The sequence below is a fragment of the Mobula birostris genome, chromosome 17 (assembly GCF_030028105.1).
Source record: "Mobula birostris isolate sMobBir1 chromosome 17, sMobBir1.hap1, whole genome shotgun sequence".
Lineage (NCBI taxonomy): Eukaryota > Metazoa > Chordata > Chondrichthyes > Myliobatiformes > Myliobatidae > Mobula > Mobula birostris.
In genome coordinates this window covers 24,566,258-24,587,853 of record NC_092386.1, presented here as the reverse complement: position 1 = coordinate 24,587,853, position 21,596 = coordinate 24,566,258, and the positions used below count along the sequence as shown (strand labels likewise).

Below are 21,596 nucleotides of genomic sequence, written 5' to 3'. Positions count from 1 at the left end.
TAAAGTGGTGTCTTTCTCAGTCTTCGTGTACCACGATCAGCGATAGCAGACTGTGTGTCCATACCACCAGTTCGTATTCCCTTAAATGAGTTGTGTGGCAAAGTAGTGTACAGGATCACGTGTGGAGACTGCAACAAGAACTACGATGGCTACACAGGATATAAACTCTCAACTCATTTATGGAAACACAAACTGGCAGTATGGAGACAAGATCCACCATTACTGATCTTGGTACATAAGGACCAAAAAGGACACCACTTTAACTGGGACAACGTGGAGGTTCTCGCTTAGCAAGCATGAAGCAGACACAAGAATTTTTATAAGTGTGGTTCTCTTCTGATAATTCCGTAAACAAACATATCGAAATAGATGCCATACACAAACGCCAAAGAACCAAAGAAAAGTAAGACAATAGAATTTAAAGGTCAACTGAAGGGGTATCCAATCGGGACGGAGACAAGGGAACAGTGGCCTACACAAACGCAAGCACTCCCAGAGAGAAACACCAACAACTGCGCACTGAGGATGTCACCTCGACTTGTGATGAAACATCTAACAGCTAATTGCCAAGCTCGGTGAACGCTGCAACATCAAACACCTCAACCAGAGCCACAAATATTCACCACCATGCTAGACAGAAATTATAATTATAAAAGACTCAACCGCACAAATTCACAGCAAATTTTGCCTTTTGCCCTATGCAAATGAAACAGAAAATCAGCACAAGGTGCAAGTGGCATCCATAATTATTAATAGCACTAAACACTATCAGAATGTAAACACATAGTCATTTTTAAAATAAATTCCAACCCAAGGAACCTATTCGTATGTAAATAGGTTTTATTTTTTAAAGCTAAAAATCTCAATTCTAAAATCTACATCTTTTGTCAAAATTCTCCCACTGAATGAAAATGGAATAAACAAATGTACACATTATTACAATAATACTACCAAAGTTTTAAAATCCTGTGTTCATAGGATATAATAAAAAATTATATAATACTAATAAAAAAGGATACATATTGTACCAAAGAGTGTACCATCATAATTTATTTGATTACTTCTGTACTATCCAAATGCATTATGTCATACAGATTACTTGTATGACAAATTGAGTAATCTTAAAACTTGAAATATTAAAGTACTTTATATTAAACTATTTATATGACAAATACTAGTTTTGCAGTGTACAACTGATGTCGTTAAAATCATGATGTTATGCTGCTCGAGATTTTTTCTCCTGCAATAGGATAAAAGTCACAATTGCATCTCGTATCTCCATAAAATAGGTGAACTGACTAGAAAAACTTGAAATAATTCTTCAGAAGTATGTTCTTCATCTCACTAAGCTTATTTCCGCATTGTATAGCTAACTATGTGGTAAATTCTTGCCTATTAGTTATCAAGGCTGATGAAATTTTGGCCATAAAATATCAGTTTACATCACCAAGGTATTTCAATATTCTTACAAACACACCTAGACAGGTGGTTTTCTTTAAAAAAACATTAACAATAGCCACTTGAATCAATGGGTTTTAATAAATCAAGTTACCTCTTATAATATTTTCCAAATTGTAGGTTTTAATTCACTACTCAATTGACCTTTGAGTGATAGAGAGGAAAAGGCTACATTCTCATCTCTTGGTCTATTTTAAAATCAGTAGTGAGTGTCTCATTATCATCACTAATTTCTGTGGTATTAATGTATAAAAAAAATGAGGAATATTTTTAAAACAGCACCAAAAGCTGCAGAATAAATTGAGAAATCTATCAATGCTACTGGACTACTGGATCTGGGAACAACTGGAGTGAACAGTCTGTAAAACGGAAACAGTTGAACACTATGTAACGACACGGACAATAAAATAGAAACTGTACAAAGGTACATCTGAGAACAAAAAAATACCCAGTATCTGGACCATGTGTGAATATCACCAAAATTGAGACTCATTAAACCACATAAATAAAATTATCCACAACAACCTTGTCTTTCAAAATCTCCACTTGAAAAATAAACAGGTATCCGTCAGTGCTTTCAATTGAAAGAGTAGTCCAAATGGAAAGAGAAGGGAAAGAGCATGGTAGAATATAAGGCAAGAATGTGAACAAAGGAAAGACTAGTTAAATATATGTTCTCCTGTTCTGCACTGTTGAAAGAACCACCTGAGAAAATTTATGGCCAATTCCAAATACTGAAAAGGTAATAGTGTAAAAACACCAAATTATTTTAAACATGACAATATGTTAATCTATATTTTTAAAAATCTCTAAAATCCTTAGGGCCCTTTCACACCAAGCACGAAAGCCAGTCTTCAATGATCTTGTAACTATGTTCCATTCAATCTTCTAATCCTTTCACAAAGACCAACATTCAGTCATAAGTCAAAGCACTTCATTATTGCATCTCGATCAAACTTGAAGCTGAGAAAGGCATTGGATGAAAAATTAAAATCAGAGTGTCCATTGCAGGAATCAGAGAGATCAGAACCTGATCTGTATGTCCCAGAATATTCCATGAGCTGATCTGAGCTGCAAAGTTCACAAACTGCACCTAAGTAGGAAATTAAAGATTAAAACTGATAAAACATTTAGAATAAAAAAGGTTTCAAATATCAAGTTCTACATCTAGTAGTACATATTTGTAACACTGCAAAAGAATTACACAATCTTACCCATTCCAAAATTGTCCTGCAGTCGTCTTGGCTGAAGTTTTTTATCAGATTTCTGAAAAAGATTTTTGAAAGAAGTTGAAATTCATTTGCAGATGGTCATTAAGATATTTTACGAAGGATGCTTTAAAATATAATACATGGAAATAGTTGATTGGGGCAGGAATACAAGTGGCTTGCCTGCTCCAGGAATACAAAGCAAAAGCAAAAAAACAAAAGGTTAAATGCCTAAATAAATCAATGTAAACCATTATTGAGTGGCCTTGTTTTACTGTTGGAACAGAAAATCTGGAACACTATTGTTGAGTTTTATTTAAACAATTGCAAAGTCAAAGAAAATATTTCTCTTAAGTTGGTACTTAGGCTCAATGTTTAATTTGTATTCTTTTTAAAATCTTCATCGTATGGATTGCCATACAAATGTAGCTTGCAATGGGTTGTCTACATAAAGGTGTACCAAAAATAGCACAATGCTTTACAGTACCAGTGACCAAATTCAATTCATTCTCCCTGTGACCACATGGGTTTCCTTTGGCTGCTCCGGTTCCCTCCCACAGTCCAAAAGACATACTAGTTAGCAGGTTAATTGGTTATAGTAAATTGTCCTGTGATTAGGCTAGGGTTAAACATGGGGTTGCTGTGCGGTGTGGCTCGAGAGTTGGAAAGGCCTACTCCATGCTACATCTCAAATAGATTAGATAAATAAAATTGTCATTAGTACAACTTAATTCCACAGTAACATTAAGGGACTCAAAGAGAAGATAAGTGTACCTTTTTTTGTTTTAACATCAGATATCTGAATGTTGCAGCCACAGACAGGACAGCACAAACATCTCTAATTGCCCTAGAGAAAGTAGTGGTGAGCTGCCATCTTGAACCACTGCAGTCTTTCAGGTGTGAATATATCCACAATGCTGTTAGGGAAGGAGCTCCATGATCTTGACCCAGCAGCAGTGAAGGAACAACAATACATTCACAAATCAAGTTAGCATGTGGCTTGGAGGGCAACTTCCACCCTGGCAGTGCTCCCTCTTTTTTTGCCCTTGCTCCTCTAGCTGGTAGAAGTCATGATGCTTTCATTGTAACTACACTTAGCGGCTCTGCAGTTGTGGATGGCTTGAAGAGGAACTTGCAGGTCATGGTATTCACATAACGAGCTCATTTTGTCCTTCATGGTGGTAGATGTCATGATTTACAAACTGTCATCTAAAGCAGCCTTGCCAAGTTACTGCTGTGTGCTTTGCAGATGTAACGTTCCAAGGCTAAACTGTAAATTAGCAGGAAGGAGCTTAAGAATGAAATTAGGAGAGCCATAAAGGGCCATGAGAAGGCCTTGGCGAGCAGGATTAAGGAAAACTCCAAGGCATTTTACAAGTACGTGAAAAGCAAGAAGATAAGACATGAGAGAAGGACCAATCAAGTGTGACGGTGGAAAAGTGTGTATGGAACCAGAGAATCTAATCTAATACTCTTTGTGATTTTTATAAATGACCTGGATGAGGAAGTGGAGGGATGGGTTAGTAAGTTTGCTGATGACACAAAGGTTGGGAGTGTTGTGGATAGTGTGGAGGGCTGTCAGAGGTTACAATGAGACATCAATCGACAGGATGCAAAACTGGGCAGAGAGGTGGCAGATGGAGTTCAAACCACATAAGTGTGAGGTGGTTCACTTTGGTAGGTCAAATAAGATGGCAGAATATAGTATTAATGGTAAGACTCTTGGCAGTGTGGAGGATTAGAGGGATCTTGGGGTCCAAGTCCATAGGACACTCAAAGCTGCTGCGCAGGTTGACTCTGGTTAAGGCGGCATACAATGCATTGGCCTTCATCAACCATGGAATTGTTTAAGAGCCAAGAGGTGATGTTACAGCTATATAGGACCCTGGTCAGACCTCACTTGGAGTACTGTGCTCAGTTCTGGTCACCTCACTACAGGAAGAATGTGGAAACCATAGAAAGGGTGCAGAGGAGATTTACAAGCATGTTGCCTGGATTGGGGAGCATGCCTTATGAGAATAGGTTGAGTGAATTCGGCCTTTTCTCCTTGGAGCGGCGAAGGATGAGAGGTGACCTGATAGAGGTATATAACATGATGAGAGGCATTGAGCGTGTGAATAGTCAAGAGGCTTTTCCCAGGGCTGAAATGGCTAGCGTGAGAGGGCACAGTTTAAGGTGCTTGGAAGTAGGTACAGAGGAGATGTCAAGAGTAAGTTGTTTTTTTAAAAATGCAGACAGTGGTGAGTGCGTGGGATGGGCTGCCGGCAATGGTGGTGGAGGCAGATACGACAGGGTCTTTTAAGAGACTCCTGGATAAGTACATGGAGCTTAGAAAAATAGAGGGCTATGTGTAACCCTAGGTAATTGCTAAAGTAAGTATATGTTCGGCACAGCATTATGGGTCAAAGGGCCTGTATCGTGCTGTAGGTTTTCTATGTTTTATAACAGTAATGAAGTGAGTTAATATTTAGAGTTGGGGCAGGCAAGCTACTCTATCCTCTGGGCAAGTGGGGTATTCTACACACTCCTGAAGATCGTACAGCTTTAGGAAGTCATAAAGAAAATATTGCTTGTTGCAGGGTATCAAAGCTCTGACAAGTTCTTTTAGCTAGGGGCTGCCCTCATTGCTTCTCATCAACAGTAAACTCCAGTAAAATTAAAGTAAACAGTTTAATGATGGTAATTCCTTTGAACATCAAAGTGTTAGAATTTTTCTGTTGCAACTGACGGGTTTCTGTACTTCCATAACTTGTACATTCACTAGTTTCTATCCCCTCTCTTGTATCAACACTGATGCTTTACTCCTCATTTTATTTCATTGCTCTCAGTGCAAACTGTTCCAGTGGATTTAACTCATCAGGGAGTAGTGACCCTGTCCTCTTGTGGAATGGTAATATTAATTAATTTCCAGTTGCAACTGAATGATTAGATAGGTATTAACTGGCCTGTTTAAGAAAAAATTGAAAATGACAGTCCAGTTAATATGTAGAACCAGGCTTCTGAGCTGACAGCAGCAAGTTTTTGATCATTAAAATTATGAATGCCGGACTTCCGGGTCATCAAGGGAATGGCGGCGTAAGGAAAAGGTCTCTCGACAAAAAAGAAGGTAAACTGCCCCAAAATCGAATTTAGACAAATACTTAATATTGCATAACTATATTAATAAAAGGGGCAAGGATGATGTCTAAGAACAAGATTAAAAAAGTCCGCTCCGAAGGCTGGTAAACATAAAGAGACGCAGCAAGGCGACGGGCCTAGCTCCCCCACGGCAAGCCAGGACGGAGATAATGAGGAGGAATCGGTGACTCTGTCTTTGATTCTCGGAGAGATTCGCGAGTTCCGACAAGATAACAGCAAACAGCTGGAAGATATTAAAGGAGAAATAGTAAAAACTAACTCGCAGATAGATGAAGCCAAAGCGAGGATTGTTGGAATTGAAGAGAAGCTACAAAACGCCGAGGAAGTGATAGCAGAAATGCTGAAGCTGCAAGACCAGCTCCAGTGGAAACTAATAGATCAAGAAGGCCGCTCAAGAAGGGAAAATGTGAGGATTTACGGAGTTCCCGAAGGAAAACCTGGATTGATGATTCCCTTCATAGAGAAGCTGCTTAGAGAGAACCTTGATATACCGGCCGCAAAAGACCTACAGATAGAAAGGGCTCACCGCGCGTTGGCACCACAGCCTCCGGCAGGTGCCCAGCCCAGATCGATTCTGGTCAGATTTCTCAGTTACAGAACGAAGGAAGAGGTGCTTAAAAGGGCATGGCAAAATAAAGGTTTCATGTGGAACAACTATAAAATCAGTTTAGACCACGACTACGCACCGGGAATTCTTGCCAGACGGAAGGAATATACGGAAACACGGAGAGTCCTGAAGGAAAACAACATCAGATTCCAGACCCTGTATCCTGCTCGGCTGAGAGTCTTTTACGACGAAGGGACAAAAATTTACGCTACAGTGGGGGAGGCAACGTTGGACCTGGCGGACCGGGGACTACCTATTAAAGTTATCACCCAACCGGAGTCGCTACTGGAGAGGATTTGGCAGAAGTCGTGGCAGTTAGTGGGGCGAGGACGCTCCACTTGAACCAGAGTGTCAAACTACAAGGAAAAGCTGCAAATATTCAGACGCGAATGTACAAAGAATACAGATTAATTAAAGAATACAGATTAATTAAGAGAAATGACTGAAAAGAGTAAATCGGACTTAAAGGTAAAATGAAAACTGGTAACTGAAAATAAACTAGGCGGAATAACTTGAATGATAGCAATATGGTTGAGACATAAATAGGAGAAAATTCTCTATGATTATTCAAACTGCTGAGGGCGCTCTGACACAGGGTGAAGATAGAGGTTATCCATCTGAACTGAGGCGGGTCGGTGCTCAGGCCTCACTGTGGGAAGTTGGGAAAAATTTTCAAATGTTGCACGTTCAAAAATGTCTAGGGTGTGGTTATATGTCGTGGTTTACCGTTGAAAAGGGATTGCTTACTGTTTGGTTAGAAAAGGAGAGTGTTTTTTTTCTACTAGAGAAAAATGCAAACTGAATTGGTAAAAATAATTTCCTATTATGTTAATGGGGTTTTGAATCCAATTAAAAGAAATAAGATTATGTCTAAATTGAAAGAGAGGGCACAAATAGCTTTCCTCCAGGAAACACATATGAGCCAATCTGAACATGGAAAATTAAAAAGAATGGGCTTTAAGCATGTATTTTATTCATCATATAAATTGAGTCACAAAAGAGGGGTAGCTACTTTAATATCAAGTACTCTTAATTATGAACATATTTCAGAGACTAAAGATAAAGAAGGACGGTTTGTAAAAATCACAGGAAAAATAGAAGGTACAGAAATAACATTGCTGAATGTTTATGCGCCTCCAGGTTGTGAATGGTCATTTTATAGACACATTTTTGACCTAATGGTCAGTTCTCCAGGGGTAGTAATTTGTGGAGGGGATTTTAATATTAGATTAAATCCTGTATTAGATTCTTCAAGAATAGTTACTCAGAATAAATCTCTGACTCGGAAAATGAATTCATTGATGGAGGAGTTGGGAATTATAGATGTCTGGAGGGAATTACACCCTACTAGTAAAGATTATACACATTACTCTTTCCCTCATTCAGCCTATTCAAGGATAGACTATTTCTTTGTCTTTAATACAGATAGACTCAGGATAAAAAACTGTAATATTGCAACAATTGATCTGTCGGATCATAGCCCAGTCTCTATGTCTCTAATCCTGGAAAGGAAAATGAGGAAAACACTATGGAGGCTAAACTCACATATACTCAATAACCCGAAAGTAATGGAGAGATTAAGGGGAGAAATCAAAGAATATCGAGACCTTAATGACATGGGAGAAACATCACCAGTGATCTTATGGGATACATTGAAAGCTGTACTGAGAGGGAAAATTATTTCCATTACCACTCACATGAAAAAAATCAATGCACAAAAATTAGCAGACCTTCAAGGAAAATTAAAACAACTTCAAGTTGTAGATAGCAACAAAAGTAATTCAAATCGAAAACAGGAAATTAGGAAATTGCAAAGTGAAATTGACGATATTTATACGTTGGAAACTCAAAGAAATTTTCTTTACCTGAGACAAAAGAATTATGAAGTAGGAGGTAAATCAGCTAGATTATTAGCATATAAATTACGAAAACAACAAGCAGACAATACAATTCATAAAATAAAGAATCCAAAGACAAAGCTTGTGGAGAGTACAATAGGGAAAATTCAAGAGAGTTTTGAAACATATTATCGAGAGCTGTACTCCCAACCCCGGGCCTCCAATGAGCCCTATATAGACAGTGTATTGAATTTTTTAGATCTATCTAAACTTACAGATTTACAAAATGAAAGTTTATTAGAACCAGTAACTGTCAAAGAACTGAATGTGGCCATCTCTAGGTTAAAGGCTGGAAAGTCCCCGGGTTCTGATGGGTTTACCTCAGAGTGGTACAAGTCCCTGAAGACACAGTTAGCCCCATTACTACTTAACACCTTTAATTGGATCTTGCAGAGAGGAGAAACTCCACCTTCCTGGAGAGAAGTGATTATTTCAGTTATTCCTAAAGAGGGTAAAGATAAACTAGAATGTGGCAATTATCGGCCAATTAGTGTTCTTAATTTAGATTACAAACTATTTACATCTATATTAGCGCGCAGATTGGAAAAGCTTTTACCTGGCCTAATTCATTTAGACCAGATTGGATTTATTCAACAAAGACAAACACAGGACAACATAAGGAGAACTCTGCATATATTAGAACAGGTTAATAAGAACGAGACAGAGACAATGGTAGTAGGATTGGACGCTGAGAAAGCTTTTGATTCGGTTAGTTGGGCATTCCTATACAGAGTGTTAGGAAGATTCGGCTTTCAAGAAAAGTTTATTAAAGTAATTCAGACTCTATATGACAGCCCTACAGCCCGAATTAAGATAAATGGGGACCTCTCTAACTCCTTCATCTTAGAGAGAGGCACGAGACAGGGATGCCCAATTTCTCCTCTCCTTTTTGCGCTATATATTGAACCACTTGCCCAACTAATAAGACAGAGCGAAATCGTAAAAGGTATCAAGGTGGCAGGGATTGAACAGAAAGTGGCGTTATTCGCAGATGATGTTTTGGTCTATCTGACTGAACCAGAAAAATCATTTATAGGATTGTTTACACTGTTGGATGACTTTGGGAAAATATCAGGTTATAAAATAAATGTAAAGAAAACTCAGGTTATGTCCCTAAATTATACACCATCCAAAAAATTGCAGGATACATACGATCTTAAGTGGGAAGATAAATCATTAAAATATTTAGGAATAACCCTGCCGAAGGATCTTTCAACACTGTCACAGGTAAATTATGGACCATTAATCTCAGAGATAAAAGCAGATATGCATAGATGGAATCTTATCCCCTTTTTAAGTTTAAATTCGAGGATAAATACTATAAAAATGAATATTCTTCCTCGGTTATTGTATCTTTTCCGTACTTTACCGGTGGAGGTGGATGATAATCAATTCAGGGAATGGGACAAATGGATTTCCCGCTTCATTTGGCAAGGAAAGAAACCTAGAATTCGATATAACACCTTACAGTTAGGGAAGGAAGGAGGAGGTATGGTTCTTCCTTGCCTGAGAAATTATTTTTATGCCTCACAGATAACCCCTCTGTTATATTGGTGTAATAGGGAATATAAGGCTAGATGGAAGGAAATAGAATTTGGATTAGTTGACAGTTTTCCTCTACAGGCCTCAATAGCTGACAAAGGATTGATGACCCAGTTGGAAAAATTTAAAAACAGTTGGATAAATCTTACATTAAAAGTATGGCAGAAGGTGGTTAATTCATGTGGAATTAATAACATGTTAAAACTCTTTAGATGGTGTGCATATGATACCGAATTCCTTCCCAACAGAGGAGATAAAAGATTTGAGCTATGGATAAAGAAAGGTCTTACAACCTACCTCTCATTTTTAGATAAAAGAGTATTACAAAGTTTCCAAATCCTGCAGGACAAACATGGCCTAGAACACAATGGCTTTTTTAGGTACCTTCAAGTACGAAACTATGTTAACCAGAGTTGTAGATATATAGACCTATCAACAGTAGAATTAGAATTTTTCAAGATTCTGAATTCGGCTTGCAGTTCAATACCTAGTAAATCAGTTTCTGGATTATATAATGCACTCTCCCATGCTAAAAATGTAAATACACTGTATATTAAAGAGAAGTGGGAGAAAGAAGCAGGGTTGGTACTTTCAGAGGAGGCTTGGGGGAAAATCTGCAGCTTTCAATGGTCCTCGACTAATTCTTTGACTTGGAGAGAACATTGTTGGAAAAACGTTATAAGATACTTCAAGACCCCATATCAGGAAAAATATAAGGATACCAACGTGACGTGTTGGAGAAGGTGCGGCTCCAAGGAGGCAAATCATTTTCATATTTTCTGAGATTGCCCTAAATTAAGTCTATATTGGGAAGGTATCCATAGAACATTAGTTAAGGTACTTAGGTCCCAGATACCTCTGAACTTTGAGACGCTCTATTTGGGGCATGTATTGTTTCTTGAACAGAAGGAAGATATAAAGTTGCTGCAGGCCCTCTTAGCGGCAAGTAAGAGATCAATCACTAGGAAGTGGCTAAATCCAATACCACCTACATTAGAAGATTGGCACGAAATTATCTTGGAAATATTTAAAATGGAAAAGTTGATTTACTCCCTGAGAATTCAAAAAGAAAAATTTTATCAAATCTGGAATAAATGGATTGAATATATAACCCCAATGCGAGCAGACTTTAAATGACTCTCCTAATGATTTATACTGCTCTTCTCATCAACACAGTAATATTGCTAACATAAGTACCCCTAGTCTAAATGTCTTTTTTTTTTGTTTTCTTTTGGAAAATAGAGAATTAACACAAGTAAAGGGAAAGATTTGGGAAAGGGATAAAAAATGAAAAAATTAAGTAAATAAGTACATAGGGATTGGATAATTATGTCTGCGGGCAGGAGCAAGCATGAACAAATTAGGATATAAACACCTACAATGGTTGTTACATAGGCTTACATACAACATTTTGGTCCAGTGGAAATGGTCCAGAAGAGTTATATGGAAACTATTATTACTATTTTTCTTAACAACTAATACCATTACTTAGCCTAATAGATTAGAATTACCATAGTACATAATTATCTATTTAAGTGTCTAATTTCCCTTTATATCATCTCAATGTGTACTTAAGAATGTATAAATAATTATAGTTTTATACATATAAAAAAATGGAAAAGGTTATATGTGTGAAAAAAGTACATGATATTTGTGAATTCCTTATCCAAATAAAAATAAAATTAAAAAATTATGAATGCCCTCTTAGTATAGGTGTTGATACCCCCGCCCCATGAACCCAACTCACACAAGATTCTCTTCTAACAGATAACTCTGGAAGAAACTATTGTTACAACCTTCACCATCCCAAGAAGGTGGCTTCCTCTGAAACCTTGTTTTCTAAACTTCTACTTTGATATTTTCTTTTGGCATATTTACACTTTATCATAGGAAACTCTCTCTCTCAGGACATTTTCTTTCCTAAGAATTTGCCACTCCCACTCTTGTAAGTAGTTGTATTTCCTTTTAATTTAATCACTGAACATCAAGTCTCACCTTTGGCAAATAGAAAACATGTAACATAACTTTCCAATCTACTGGGGTCCCATTTACTTCATATCTTCTTCAATCATGATGCCAAAAGGGCAGTTGCAGAAAGCTTCCACACTTCAATGGCCTGTGCTGGGTTTAGTTCAGACATAGTTTCACTTTGGACATCTTGAGACAAATAAATCTTCATTTTCCACCTACAAGTTGTATCAGGCATTCTGCCAGAATCTCTTTTGTTGCAATAATTGCCTTAACTGCATTTGGCAGACTTATAGTGGATGAGTCTACTTTTTTTAAAGACAAAGCCAAAAGAAGAACAGAACAGAATAGCTGAAAGTAGGGTGGTGGTGGTAGACAGCAGCAGATGAAAACAGTATGGACAAGCAGCAAACAATGTTTTTAATTATTTGGCTTTCTTTTTAAAAATTAACAGTATCAGTAAGTTTTTTGCTTTCTGTTTCATTCATGAGCTCTTCAAAAATCTTCAAAAATCTTCAAAAAAATGAAGCAGTCAGAGCTCACTCACAGAATGACCCAAGCAACATTCCAACATTTGGGAATGAATTGCATTAACATTTAACTACTAGTTTTGGATATTAGACAATAACTAACGGTATCTGTCAGAAAAAAAACCTGTAAGCATACACCAAGCAACACAAACAAAAATTGCTGGTGAACACAGCAGGCCAGGCAGCATCTATAGGAAGAGGTACAGTTGATGTTTCGGGTCAAGACCCTTCGTCAGGACTCCAATGTAGGTACCAATCTGTCTGCCACATTTGCCTTCCACATCAACAACTGCTATGCTGCAAAAATTGTCCTGCCATTTCAGAAACTAAATCTTAGCTACGTATGAAATAAATTGCCTACAGTCTTTGCATTTGCAGAACACTCTATCAACAAATGAAATGAAAAATTTAAAGAACTGCAGATGCTGATATAACAACAGAAATGCTAAAAGCACTCAACAGATCAAAAAACAAAATAATCTGCAGATGCTGGGGTTAAAGCAACACTCACAACATGCTAGAGGAACTCAGCAGGTCGGGCAGCATCCGTGGAAACGATCAGTCGACGTTTCGGGCCAGAACCCTTCAGCACCCTTCAGATGCTGCCCGACCTGCTGAGTTCCTCCAGCGTGTTGTGAGTGTTACTCAACAGATCAAGCAAGATCTGTGGAAAGAAGAAACAGAATTAATGTTTTGGGTCAAAGTGTCAGAGTCAGGACTTTTAATGAAGAATAAACAACGTTAACAATTTGGTATACAGACCAAAATAGCATCGTTCAAGAACTTTTTTTTTTAATGCTTTGCAGTTTTCTACTAGAAGTGACCCAAAATTAGTATCATTAATAAAGTTATTCCCCCGAGTTTCTTAAGAATAAAAGCCTTTATGTTCAAAAACAAATGGAATAAATTTCTTCCATGATTATTTACATTTCATTTAATATATAGCAAAAAAAAACTCACCAATATTTGATATTGTTTGGCCTGCTGATTGTTTATTCCATTGGACTTCTTTTTCTGGTTTGGAGTGTCTTGGTGCTGTTTCCTGCCATTACCTTTGATATTATGTGACTAATATAAAAATCATGAAAATTAATATAAATATATAAATAAAATCACTTACTTCCTCATCTATAGGGTATTAAACAGAATTTACACTTCTCAGAGATACTTAGTGAGTGCTTCAAATAATTGTCAAATTTAAGGACTCAATAGGTAACATTTCATGGTATGGTTCATGACATAGCTGTTCTTATTAAATTGAATGGATATCCAGCTTTTGGAAAAAAATCAGATACCGGAAAATGGTTTAGCAAAAAGAAGCCATCTAACCAAGAATCATTACTGAGGTTGTACACTTACTGTTAAATTGTTTCAAATATAATATTTCTGGAGTTCTCTGCATTTTGCAATGGTTCCTGCAACTGAAAGCTAGTTAACTGGTCTCCATTTTTTGAAGATACAAGCAGGTGAATAACAATAGGCTAATTTGACTAACATCAGCAAATAGCTAAGCCCTTCCTCCCCCGAGAGATGAATATGAAGATGGAACCTGTGGTGGGAAGTAGTTTAAGGATATTGGTCACCAGTTTGATCACTGATCACCAGTGATGAACCACAGGGATCATTGTTATGGCAATTCACACAAAATGCTGGAGGAACTCAGCAGACCAGGCAGCGTCTATGAAAAAGAATAAACAGTTGATGTTTCGAGCTGAGGCCCTTCATCAGAACTGAAAAGGAAAGGGGGAAGAAGTCAGACTAAGAAGGTGGGGAGATCTCTCTGTCCCCATCTCTGGACACAGTCTATCTACTGATATTTTTTCATAAACCCACTGACTCTCACAGCAATCAGGACTATACCTCTTCCCACCCTCTCACTTGTAAAAATGCCATTCCCTTCTCGTCTCAGGATGAGGTTTTTCATTCCAGAACTAATGAGATGTCCAACTTCTTCAAAAAAAAAAGGGCTTTCCTTCCTCCACATCAACCTTCTTATTCTAACTCTCTCCCCGCTTCCTTTGTAGTCCTGATGAAAGGTCTCGGCCCGAAAAGTTGACTGTTTACTCTTTTGCATAGATGCTGCCTAGCTTGCTAAGTTCCTCCAGCATTTGTGTTTGTTGCTTTGGATCTCCAGCTTCTGCAGATTTTCTTGGGTTTGTTGTTAAGACAGTTTCTCTTTTCTACTCATATCCATATTACAAATGGAGGCAAACTTTCAGTTGACGCTAAGATTTCGGCCACAGTCAAGACAGAGGATAATGCCCGTTGTGCTTCAGGAGTATCTGATATATAGAGAAAATGAACTCATAACTAGCAAATGATGTTAATTAATAATATATAGCATTTTGCACAGTCAAGATTTAATGATGAATACAAATGAAAAAACACTAAAGAAGGAAGAATAAGATCTGACTTTTCACCAAGAGGATTCATAAAGAATAAGTTGAAGTAATAATTGGAGGAAATAAAAAGGGGTGGGATACATAGGACAATTGATCATACTATTTGGTCTGACAAAAATAAACTTGAATTGGGTAAATTTTGATGATAGTGGTGTTATTAGGGTTTAGGAAAAGACGTATTCAATAAATCACAGGTAATAAATTGGACCTGAGATTCTGGAGTATTACACTTTGGAAAAGCATAATGCAAGGAGTGATTCGATTATAGTTTATAAGATGAAACCAGATATAAGTGCTGTTTGAATGGACAGTTTGCTTCAAGTGAATAAGCAATAAAAGGCCAAGATGTGAGGACGTGGTTCTTTTCTTAGAGATCAATGTATCTTTGGAACAAACAAGGTAAATGTCAATACTTGAGAGCTGAATCTCTAACTGCAGAGACATTCTATAGAAGGTGAATTATGCAGAGAATTACAAATACTACTTAGACCCTGATAAATTTTGGCTACCTTAAGTAGTACAGGAATTTCCCAGGATGATCCATGTTTTTAAATCTTACTCAGATCATGTGGAATGGAAAATGCACGCATTGTGAATTACAAGATATTACAATTATATGGGACAGTCTGATTAAACCATTAGGGCCTCTTCCTATTTAGCATTGTTTCTACATTCATAATTAGCACATGAAAATGATAATGAACTTGTCAATGGATGGTATCATGGCAATATTTTTGAAAGCCGTCATCATTGTTCACCATTTGACATATAATCCATTTGATCATTAGAGTATTTCCATTTTAGTACTCTCAATTTCAAATGCTCTTAATGAAAAAGAAGTAATTATTCTCTGTGTCTTTACACAACCCTCTCTGTATCAATGATGCTGAGATGGAGAAGGTTGGGAGCTTCAAGTTCCCAAGTGTAAACTATTTGTCTTGGTCCAACTGTGTTTTCACTCTGGCCAAGAAAGCACACTTCAGTTCCTTTACTTACTCTGGAGGCTACGGAAATTGAGCACATCCCCAATTAACACTCACTCATTTTTACAGAGGCACAATAAAAACCATCCAATCTGGATGTATCAAGTATTCATTTGGGAAAAAAAAACTATTTACAAGAAAAGCTGTCAGTGATTGCAAGAATCCATGGTCATCAATCAGCCCACCGAGTCTGCTCCACCAATCCATCATGACTGATTTATTATCCCTCTTAATCCTATTCTCCTGCCTTCTCCCCATAACATTCAAAACCATAAGATATGAGAGCAAGAATTATGCTAGATTAAACTATCCGAGATTATCTGGCTGTAAAACTACAACTTTTTGCTACATAATCAGTAAAAAGCTTTGTTTTTCTCATGGATAATGCTCCCAGAAATTCTCTAAAGTTAATATTAGTCTCTTACCTTACTCTTCATTGTCTCCAAAGGGTCACACTGATTGGTTTGACTGAATGCCTTCTGCTGTGGTCTGTGTTTAACTGAGCATGCCCATTGTTCTCCTGTAAATCTATCAACTAACTGCTGATTCTGTCGAACTCTTGATCTAGCAAACATTAAGATTTTATGGAACATCCATTTGATAAAGATAACATGGTTGTTCAACATTTGCACATTTTAACATGTTAGTCTGCTGAAATGGGGAGTCCCTTCACAAACACGTGTAGCTAACATTTCAGTTACTCACTGCCAATTTCTCAAATGTTTTGTCAGAAGTACTTATACAATTGAGTTAAACTGATATTATCTTTCTTTTGTGGCAAGAGTTAACAATATCATGTCAAATTTAAAGTGCAGGCAGTTCTATGTATTGGCAATAGCCCTCTTACAAGTGCCACAAAAAATATTAAGTCTTCTATTTAAAATTCGAAAAAATACAAGATCACCATATTATTCAAGCTGTACTTTGGTCACTACAAATTGAATCCATGCCACATGATTCAGGGAAAAACTGCTGACTTGCACACAACAGGTTCCACAATGAGATGCAAATAAGATTACAGGTGTCCCCCGATTTTCGAACATTTGCTTTACAAAACCTCACTGTTACGAAAGACCTACATTAGTTACCTGTTTTCACTAACAGAAGGTGTCTTCAGTTACGAAAAAAGGCAGCGCACGAAAAAAATCAGCGCGCAAAAAGAGCAGCGCGCGCCCCGAGCAGCCGCCCTCCCCCGGATTCGGAACAGCATTCTAGCCGGCATTGCTTAAACATGTGCCTGTGTGCAGCCATTAGCAAGATGAATTCTAAGGTATCGGAAAAGTCTAAAAGAACTCGTAAGGGTGTTACACTTAGCGTAAAACTAGACATAATGAAGCGTTTCGATCATGGTGAATGAAGTAAGGACAAAGTGAGTTTGGCTTGTGGAAGTTGACGAAGATGATGTTGAAGTGGTTTTGGCATCCCGTGACCAAGAACTGATAGATGAAGAGCTGATGCAATTGGAAGAGGAAAAGATAACAATTGAAACCAAATGCAGTAGCGAACGGACTGAAAGTGAAGTCGTCCAGGAACTGAACGGACTGAACGTGAAGCAACTGCGTGAGATTTTCGCTGCAATGATAAAGTATGACTTTAATTTTGAAAGGGTACTTCAGTTTAGGGTATATTTGCAGGATGGTTTGAGTGCTCTCAAAGAACTGAATGATAGAAAAATGCGCGAGGCTAAGCAGTCAAGCAAGCCTTCCGCAGCAGACGACGAACGTCGACCTTCGACATCAAGACAGACAGACATAGAAGAAGATGAGCTGCCTGCCCTGATCCCCAGTGTCCCAGCACCCCAACCCCCAGGCCGCGGACAGATACCAATCCATGAAGAATGCAGCCCGGCACCTAATTAATTAGCTTGTTTGTTTCGGCTTTTTTCTTAAAGATGTGCTGGGTGCGTCCCGGCTGCCGCTGCATTCTCTGCAAATCGATATCGGTCGGCGGCCCGGAGGGTGGGGGCCACTGCACCACCCCAACCTCCGACGACTCAGCCTAACACACCATCATCAGTGTGCTCAGTGCTGTCCCAATTCCGGTAAGTGATACTACAATGTACATACGTTATTTCTACTTTAGCAGCTGTGTATTTTTAGGTGTTATTTGGTACGATTTGGCAGCTTCATAGCTTAAAGGTTACTGGAGAGCGCTTGCGTGAGATTTTCGCTACGAAGAACAGTGCAGCAATGATTGCGGAGAAGTAGTTCTACTTTGTATAGGCTGTGTATTAATCATACCATTCCTGCTTTTACTATACGTTGCTGTTATTTTAGGTTTTGTGTGTTATTTGGCATGATTTGGTAGGTTATTTTGGGGTCTACGAACGCTCACAAATTTTTCCCATATAAATTAATGATAATTGCTTCTTCACTTTACGACATTCCAGCTTACGAACCGTTTCATAGGAACGATCTACTTTCGGATGGTGGGGGAAACCTGTATTTGTTTTAATGATACTGGTAAAGAATATGCATGAATGAACACCCTTCTTATTTTACATCCAACAGCCATTTAAGAAAATTGTAATGCCTATCAAGGACTAAAATATTTCTAGGTGGAATGAAGAATGTGGGTGAAATTCTTAAATGAATAGTTTGAGTCATTTGTCTGTAGAAGGACATGATGCCAACCTTGTAATTGAGAAGGATAATATATGTGAAATACTTAAGAGGATAGACACTGAAATATTACTAAAAGGTCTAGTAAACTGTCAAGCATAGCTGTAGATCATCTGGGCTATTAAAGTAGCAAGGGAAGAAATTGCAGAAGTTCTGACCATAATGTTTCATTTCTCCTAGCTTCATGAACAGTGCTACAAGATTGAAGGACTACTAATTTTATATCAAAGGGGAAGAAAGAATTAACAGTAGTTACAGGGCAGTTAATTTAACCAGCAATGAGCAAATTAATGGAGTCAATTCCAAATGATGGTTTGAATCTTAGGGGCTGTCATCACAGATTTATTGAGGGAAGTTCCTGTCTGACGAATTGGATTGATTATATTTTGGAGTGGTAACAAGGAGAACCAAAGGAGGCAGTTTGTTTGAGGGGTTTACATAGCAAAACATTGAGCAAGGTACCCACTTTGCAGTGGTCAAAATATAAAGCCAAAAGCAGGATGTGCACCTAGCCCACTGCTCTACTCTCTCTATACCCATGACTGTGTAGCTAGGCATAGTTTAAATTTGCTGATGATACAACCATTGTTGGCAGAAGTTCAGATGGTGACGAAAGGGTGTACAGGAGTGAGATATACGAGGTAGTTGAGTGGTGTCGCACCAACAACTTTGTACTCAATGTTAGCAAGGCCAAAGAGCTGATTGTGAACTTCAGAAAGGGTAAGACAAGGGAACACAAACCAATTCTCAGAGGGATCAGAACTGAAAAAAGTGAGCAATTTCAAGTTCTTGGGTGTCAGTATCTTGAGGACCTAATCTGGCCACAACATATTGATGCAGTTATAAAGGACCCATAAACACTAACTTACTACTTTTTATTTCTGATTTTTGCACTATTTAATAGAGATACATATACTTAATGTAATTCAGGTTTTTTCTCTATATTTATCATGTACTTCACTGTACTGCTGCTGTAAAATTAACAAATTCCATAACATATGCTGGTGATATTAAACCTACTTCTGATAATGAACTGAATATGAAATTGGCTTAGTGATAGAAAGCAAAGGATATAAATTACAGGTGTGTTTGTGATAGGAAGGCTGCTACTAATGGGGACTAGAGTTCAGTACTATGACACTCACCTTGCATTTATCCTTTCAAATAAAGTTTTAGATGGCGTTGTGCTATTCGATACAAGTCCATCGCTATCTGAAGAATCTGCATAGTTCTTTGATATCCAATCTCTAAGTGGCCTATAGAAACAACAAGCTTACTTAAAATATACAAGATGATAATAGAAGTTATGTCTAAATGAAAGGCCTACACCAACAAGATTTATTAAACTTGGAAAGCAACAGAATACTATTATAAATGAACCAACTAGCACTAATTTGGTGTAGCATAATGATCTACTAATACTCAGATCCAATAATAAAAATGGGATTTTAACTTCTGGATTAACACTCTCTACCTCAAACAACATGCATCTTCAACTTGCAACAAAAATCATAAATTACCTTTTGAAGGAATAAAGAGAGTGTTATGTATTCAACTTTACCTTATAAATGGAATAGCCATGAAAAACTTATTGGGTCCTAAACCCAGTTTTGACTTGGGAGTCATGTCGTTCTTATGAGATGGCAACTTCTCAATAGAGAACCATTCAATATTCTAAAAAAAGAGGCAGAATTTTAAAAACTTAAAACACTTTCACCTACAGAATAACACCTTGCTGCCTTATAATACGGGTTAGTTGGATTGGACAGAAAGAGGAGGAAACAAGATGCAGAGATAAAACCAAAGGTACAGTTTATATATGTTTGGAGATATCCAAAACAGATGAATTGAGTATAGGTGGAGCACAAATGCATACTGGCCAAAGGCAGTCACTTTAAATGAGGCAACAGTCAGAAAAGAATGCAAGTAAGGAAGCTCAATCACTGTGCAAGATGAAGTAAAAATGTGGTGAAATATGAAATACAGATGAGCATTTTAAAAATTGCACACAAGGATACCAGGAACAGATATTATGGTAGGTATGAGATTTCAGAGTGAAGTTATTACTTACAAATTGAAACTTCTACAAAGGCCCATACAGGGAAGTCAAAAGAGATGTCTTTGAAAACATGGAAACTTTGGGTAAATTACGAAAAAGTAATATACGGGAAAAAAGTAGAAAATAGTGATTTTGGTAATCAAGCACAAGTAGCAAAGAAAGCTTGGCATGAAATACAATTCCAAAAGCTTGCATAATTTTTGAATAAATCATCTTCATGATGTAGGCTGTTAACCAGGTTATGAACACCCAACTTATGTGAGTGTCCAGTTGCGAATGAGTTCCCTAATATAATTACATTCAAAGCCCAAATCACATACAAAAAATTATTTCCTACAAATGGCAGAACTAGTTTCCCCCCACCCTCCACTTTTAGTAATTGTTCTTTCTTACAAGTTTTAGATATGTCATTTATTACAATACCATGGAAGAATAGTTACTACAGTGTGATTTTTTTCTACCTTCTGACTTATGGAGAGAATTAGGTCATTGATATCTGTAAAAACAGAACCCATTCATAACATGGGGCCAATATGTTATCGATCATACACAATATGATCTAATCTGGGTTACAAATGATGTAAACAATAATAGATATGTAGATAACATTTTACAAACAAGCTATACAATACAACAAATAGGTAATTGACTTATGAGACTGCCAGCCAGGCTTCAATTTTCAAGTTTCAAATACCCGTATTTCTCTTCTTGTTTTAGGGTTAAATTTTGTATCCTTTGGAACACCTGGTATTATGTATAATCGAGCTAATTGATCATTGATTCTTTGTTCAATGTAGTCATCTTTACAAATGCGATCTCTTATATCAAATCCTGTTTCTTCCAGAACCTAAAAACAAGTAATACCGACAGTCAAATGTGAAATTAAATGCACAAATTTAATCATACGCCATATAACAGATTTTCATTAGTAGTTAAAATTAAGTCTATCAGATTAAGGCAACAAATTAGAATATTTTTCCTGTTTAGTCATCCCTATCTTCCATCCTCTGAAAAACAGTTAAGATTTACATTTGGAAGCTCATACTTGTTAAAGTTGGTATTGCTTTATGAAAAAAACACTTCAAGAATTATTTCCTTGGAGCTACATACCTGGATCAGAAATTAGGTTTGCAGCCAAATGAACTGAAGGCAAAATAGAATTTTAACAACTTCAGAATGCAG

The 21,596-nt window shown here is 37.4% G+C and overlaps 1 protein-coding gene across 1 annotated transcript in view; it reads right to left on the bottom strand.

Moving 5' to 3' along the window:
* Window positions 1-338: 338 nt before the first annotated feature.
* The window catches only part of dcp2 (decapping mRNA 2), a 37,358-nt gene continuing 16,100 nt past the window's right edge, over window positions 339-21,596 (bottom strand). Inside the window, exons 5-11 of the mRNA XM_072281396.1 lie at window positions 21,109-21,261; window positions 19,917-20,029; window positions 19,501-19,611; window positions 16,160-16,298; window positions 13,310-13,417; window positions 2,673-2,724; window positions 339-2,551 (exon numbers count right to left, since the gene is read on the bottom strand). Coding sequence (XP_072137497.1) covers window positions 2,376-2,551; window positions 2,673-2,724; window positions 13,310-13,417; window positions 16,160-16,298; window positions 19,501-19,611; window positions 19,917-20,029; window positions 21,109-21,261 — 852 coding nt within the window. The 3' untranslated portion in view covers window positions 339-2,375. The remainder of the gene's footprint in view (window positions 2,552-2,672; window positions 2,725-13,309; window positions 13,418-16,159; window positions 16,299-19,500; window positions 19,612-19,916; window positions 20,030-21,108; window positions 21,262-21,596) is intronic.